The sequence below is a fragment of the Lichenostomus cassidix genome, chromosome 1 (genome assembly GCF_008360975.1).
Source record: "Lichenostomus cassidix isolate B80296 chromosome 1, HeHo_3.0, whole genome shotgun sequence".
Taxonomy (NCBI): domain Eukaryota; kingdom Metazoa; phylum Chordata; class Aves; order Passeriformes; family Meliphagidae; genus Lichenostomus; species Lichenostomus cassidix.
The window spans coordinates 2,557,514-2,562,871 of record NC_139479.1 but is presented as its reverse complement, the minus strand read 5'-3'; the positions used below and the strand labels follow the sequence as shown (position 1 = coordinate 2,562,871).

Below are 5,358 nucleotides of genomic sequence, written 5' to 3'. Positions count from 1 at the left end.
AGGAAGAGATGAATTAAAGAGGGACAGAAAGAGAGAGAAAGAGAGAGAGAAATAAAGAAAGAAACAAAGAAACGAAGAAAGAGAAAGAGAAAGAAAGGAAGGAAGAAAAGAAGGAATAAAGAGAAAGAGAGCGAGAGAAAGAGAGAGCGAGAGAGCGAGAGAGCGAGAGAAAGAGAGAAAGAGAGAAAGAGAGAAAGAGAGAAAGAGAGAAAGAGAGAAAGAAAGAGAAAGAGAGAGAGAGGAAGAAAGCAGGTGAGGCGAGGCGGAGGGAGGAAGGGAGGAAGGGAGGAAGGGAGGAAGGGAGGAAGGGAAGAAAGGAGGAAGGAAGGAAGGACAGGAAAGAGAGGAAGAGAGAGAGAAAGAGAGAGGGGAAAAGAGAGAGAAAGAGAGAGAAAGAGAGAGAAAGAGAGAGAAAGAGAGAGAAAAAGAGAGAGAAAGAGAGAGCGAGAAAAAGAGCGAGAAAGAGAGAGGCAGAAAGAGAGAGAGAGGTGCGAGGCGAGGCGAGGCGAGGCGAGGCGAGGCGAGGCGAGGCGAGGCGAGGCGAGGCGAGGCGCGAGGCGTGGCGGCGAGGCGAGCGAGCGAGCGAAAGGCAGCCGAGCAGCGAGCGAGCGGCGCGCGGGCGGCGGCGCGGGCAGGCAGCAGCGAGGCGCGGCGCGGCAGCAGCAGCAGCCGAGGCGAGCGGCGGCGGCGAGCGAGCGGGCGGCGAGGCGAGGGCGGGCGGCGCGGCGAGGCGGGCGAGCAGGCGAGAAGCGCAGCGAGCCGTGCAGCAGCAGCGAAGCGGCGGCGAGCAGCAGCAGCAGCGGCGGGCGGCGCGCGGCGCGAGCGAGCGAGCGAGCAGCGGCGCGGCGAGCGCGAGCGGCGAGCGCGAGGCGGAGCGGGCGGGCGGCGAGGCGGGCGGGGCGGGCGAAGGCGAGGCGAGGCGAGGCGAGGCGAGGCGCGGGCGAGCGGCGAGGCGGGCGCGAGGCGGGCGAGGCGGGCGGGCGAGCGGCGGGGCGAGGCGAGGCGGGCGGAAAGGAAAGGAAGGGAAGGGAAGGGAAGGGAAGGGAAGGGAAGGGAAGGGAAGGGAAGGGAAGGGAAGGGAAGGGAAGGGAAGGGAAGGGAAGGGAAGGGAAGGGAAGGGAAGGGAAGGGAAGGGAAGGGAAGGGAAGGGAGAAAGAGAGAGAGATAGAGAGATAGAGATAGAGAGATAGAGAGATAGAGAGAAAGAGAAAGGAAGAGAGAGGAAGAGAGAAAGAAAAGAGAGAGAGAGAGAAAGAAAGAGAAAGTGAGGAAGGGAGAAAGAAAAGAGAGAGAGAGAGAGAGAGAGAAAGAAAGAAAGATAGACATCAACCCTCCCGGTTCCAGCATGGTTCTGGTTGAGGGGACGTCGCTCTTGTTTCCAGCGTGGTTCCAGCTGATGTGATGTCACTCCTTGTTCCAGCTCTGATGATGTCACTCCTGGTTCCAGTGAGGTTCCACCTGATGATATGTCACTCCTGGCTCCAGCATGGTTGTGGCTGATGCGATGTCTCTCCTGGTTCCCATGTTGATACAGCTGATGCTGTCTCTCCTGCTTCCTGCAACAATCCAGCCGTTGGATGTCCAGGCTCATGGGCTTGCTGGGTACCCTTTTATGGACTGGGCTCCCCACCCTGAAATGGGATTCTCACCTCTGTGCTAATTGGTTCTCCTGCACAGTCTGTTCTTTCAGACCCTTCTGGAAAGGGTCAGTGGCTTTGGGGGTCTCTGGTGCTCTTGATCCCCCCAGAGTCCATGGCCACTTCTTGGCCGATTTCTGCTTGCTGTGCTGGTGGTGCTGATCTGCAGGAGCCACAAGCAGCATGTTTGTCTGCCCAGGAGCTGCTGTGCCTCCACCTCCAGGCTGGCCTGGCCTGGCGCTGCTCCTGCGGCTGTGGCACCAGCAGGCACCACTCAGCACCTTGTGACAGCTCAGCATTTCCTGTCGTTCTGGCAGTTTGGTTGATGAGCTTAGAGCACTGTCCTTACTATTGAGAAGTGCTCTCTTTGTCACTGTCACTCTCCCCTGGGGACAGCTCTTCTTCCTGGGTGACTTCACCCTGAGACTGCTTGTAACCTTTGTTATCCCCTGGGGAGAGTTCAGTGTCACCTTTCCTTGGGGACAGCTCCTGGTCACTTGTGCTGTCCCCTGTAACAAACTTGATGGCCTCATTGACTTCAGACAGCTCCTGGTGACTCATGCTGTCCTCTGGAACAAACTCGATGGCCTTGTTGACTCCAGACTGGCCCTGGTCACTTGTGCTGTCCCCAGGAAAGTGGTTGATGGCTTCTTCCACTGGGGACAGCTCCTTGTCCTCACTCCATTGCAGCAGGTCTTTTTCAATGAATGAATGTATTCTTCTAACTCTTACTCTTCTTCTTTCCTTCTTCTATGTATTTTTAAATTTTTATCCTTATTCCTATAACTTCTTCTTTTTCTAAGTATCTCTAAATTCAAATTCTTATTCTTCTTACTCTTCTTCTTCTAGTAATTTTTAATTCTTACTCCTATTCTTATTCCTGTAACTCTTCTTCTTCTATGTATGTTCAATTCTTACTGCTATTCTTATTCCTATAACTCTTCTTCTATGTGTTTTCTTAATCCTTATTCTAACTACTATTCTTCTTCTTCTATGTAGTTCAAAATTATTCTTTTTCCTGTTCTTAGTAATTTTCTTTGTCTGCGTCGTCCTCTTTGTCTTTTCACCTCTGTTGTCTTCCTCTTCACCTTCTTCATCATCTTCTTCCTCCTCTTCGTTGTTCTCATCCTCATCTTCCTGTCCCTGTTTGTTGTCCCCAACTCCCGTTGTTGTTGGCAGCCCTGTGCTCCATAGTCCCGCAGGGAGGGAGGCTCTGGGGGCAATCCCTGCTGTCCCTGCCCTGCCTGAGCTACTCCTCAGGCTGTGGCCTCAGGCAGGGACACTGGAACAGCCTGCGCAGAGCCCGCAGCGCCCGCCTGAAGCGGGAGGGACGTTTCTTGGGGACCTCGTGCTGTGCCTTTGTCACCTGGTCTCGGGAGGCTGCAGAATGTGCTGCCTCTGCCACCTGGGGAGCGAGAGGCTCGGGAAGCTCCTCCAGCTCAGCAGCTCTGGCTGGGGCAGCAGCTGCTGGCTTGGCATCGATGTGAGTCCGTGGGGCAGGAGAGGCTCTGGGATAAGCCCATCTGGGTCCCTCCAGGGGGTCTTTGCCATCCACCCCCATCGTGGGTGTGTTCCAGATGTCCTGGATGTCATCTTGGGACAGCTCTTGGTCACTGCAGTGCTCCCCTGTGGAAAGCACATCGTCCTCGACATCGGAACCCAGAGATGACTCGGAGCCGAACAGCTCTCGCCATTGGGCTTCCACCTTCTCCTTGCACCACTCCAGATAGGACACTTGTGGATGTCTGTAAGCTTTGTTCTCTTCCTCAGCCCAAAAACTGCTGGGCAAATTGCCTTTAAGACACTCCTGCATGTTCTGCCTCCTCCACACTTTCTCCAGTTCCAGCAGGTCAATTGATGATCTTACAGGTCTCTCCATCCCACCAAGCAGAGTCTTCCTCATCAGCTCTTTGTCCTCATCTTTGTGATGGGAGAGCTTTTCTTCCTCAGGTTCCTCCTGATGGGAGAGCTCTTCAACCTCACATACTTCCTGATGGGAGAGCTCTTCATCCTCACTTTCTTCCTGATGGGACAGCTCTTCATCCTCACGTTCTCCCCACTGAGGGAGCTCTTTATCCTCACATTCTTCCCTATGGCAGAGCTCTTCATCCTCTTGTTTTTCCCACCAAGAGAGCTCTTCCTGATCCTGTTCTTCCCAGTCTTCCCATGGGGAGAGCTGTTCTTCTTCCCACAGGAACATGTCCCGGACTTTGTAGTTTTCCCCAAAAGACAGCTCTTTGTCTTGTTTGCTGTCTTCTGAGGAAAGCCTCTTATCCTCATTTTCCCCTTGGGAAAGCTCTTCTTGGTGGGTGTCTTCACCCTGGGACAGCTCCTTGTAGCTTTTCTTGTCCCCTCGGGAGAGCTCATTGCCATTTTCCACTGGGGACAGCTTCTTGTCACTTGTCCTGTCCCCCGGAATGACTTCGATGGCTTCTTCCCCTGGTGACAGTTCCCGGTAACTCGTGCTGTCCCTTGGAGAGAGCTCATTGTCATCTTCCCCTGGGGACAGTGCTGGGTCACTGTTGCTGTCCCTTGGAACGACATCCATGGCCTCTCCAACTTCAGACAGCTCCTTGTCACTTGGGCTGTCCAATGGAAGGTCCTCAATGTCTTCTCCCTCTAGGGACAGTTCCTCGTCACTTGTGCCATCTCCTGGGAAGAGCCTGATGGCCTTGTCATCTTCTGACAGCTCCATGTCACTTGTGCTGTCATCTGACAAGATATTGATGGCCTCTTCAGTTTGGAACAGCTCCTCCTCACTTGGGCTGTTCCCTGGGAAGAGCCTGATGGCCTCATCAACTTCAGACAGCCCCTGGTCTCTGCTGCTGTCCTCTGAAACAACTTTGCTGTCCTCTTCCCTTTTGGACAGCACCTTGTCACTTGGGCTGTCCTCTGGAAAGTGGTCGATGGCCTCTTCTAGCTGGGAAAAGAGGCCATCTTTTCCCTGGTCACTTGACTGTGGAGACAAGAGATCCTTGTCACTTGTGCTGTCCCCTGAAATGACCTTGATGGTTTGTTCCACTTGGGACAGCTCCTCCTCACAGGTGCTGTGCACTGGAAGAGGCTCGCTTTAACCTGTGAGGCTGAGCTCCTTGGCTTCAGCCCCTGAGGGGATGGGTGGCAGAGGTGGCATTAGTGACACCTGGCAGCTCGGGGACACACTGGCTGTGCCCTCCTGGGCCACCCCGAGCGGGGTCAGGAGCACCCTGGGCACAGGGCTGTATGGGGAGAGCTCTGGGTACAGCCCAGGACAGGTGCTGCAGGGCTTTGGCCCCTTGTCCCCTGCACTGCCCAGCTCTGTGTCCCGGCTCTCAGTGTCCCTGGGCCTCTCCTGGCAGGGCAGTGGTAGCAGCCGTGTCACCCTTGCCTGACGTGGCAGAGGTGGCAGCCGTGTCACCCTTGCCTGACGTGGCAGAGGTGGCAGCCGTGTCACCCTTGCCTGACGTGGCAGAGGTGGCCGTGATGTCAGCCTGTCCCCAGGGTGGGACAGGCCCTGGCTCTGGCTGCCCTGCGGCTCTGCCTGAGGCTTCCTGAGCCCCACCTGTGGGACTTTTTGCTGTTTGCTGGTTTTGGGGCAAACCTTTGGCTGCCCAAGGTGCACAGGGGGCAGCTTGACCTTCATCTGCGAGGAGGAGGAGGAGGGGGAGGAGGCGTGGGACAGAGATGGCTTTCTTGGCAGGGCGAAGGTCCTGACCCTGTCTGTCCCCTGGCCTGTCCTTCC

General features: G+C 55.5%; 1 protein-coding gene and 1 non-coding gene across 6 annotated transcripts; one reads left to right on the top strand and one right to left on the bottom strand.

The window, feature by feature from the left end:
• Positions 1-1,028: 1,028 nt before the first annotated feature.
• LOC146444068 (uncharacterized) lies at positions 1,029-4,371 on the bottom strand. 5 transcript variants are annotated; one of them, XR_014856412.1, is made up of 3 exons: positions 4,198-4,371; positions 1,533-3,714; positions 1,029-1,496 (listed from the first exon to the last, which is right to left on the bottom strand). XR_014856412.1 is itself a non-coding variant. In XM_085081713.1 (2 exons), exons 1-2 carry the CDS (start codon positions 4,330-4,332, stop codon positions 2,887-2,889), a joined length of 963 nt encoding a protein of 320 aa, XP_084937839.1. In that variant the 5' UTR covers positions 4,333-4,371; the 3' UTR covers positions 1,029-2,886. The 5 variants fall into 5 exon arrangements, 1 of the variants encoding a protein (XP_084937839.1); XR_014856386.1 differs by having other exon boundaries at positions 1,029-1,549; positions 1,650-3,714; XR_014856392.1 differs by having other exon boundaries at positions 1,029-1,534; positions 1,650-3,714.
• A 628-nt stretch (positions 4,372-4,999) lies between these two features.
• On the top strand, positions 5,000-5,091 carry LOC146444067 (small nucleolar RNA SNORA17). Its single transcript, XR_014855852.1, has one exon. It is a non-coding gene; the product is annotated as a small nucleolar RNA SNORA17 (small nucleolar RNA).
• Positions 5,092-5,358: the final 267 nt, after the last annotated feature.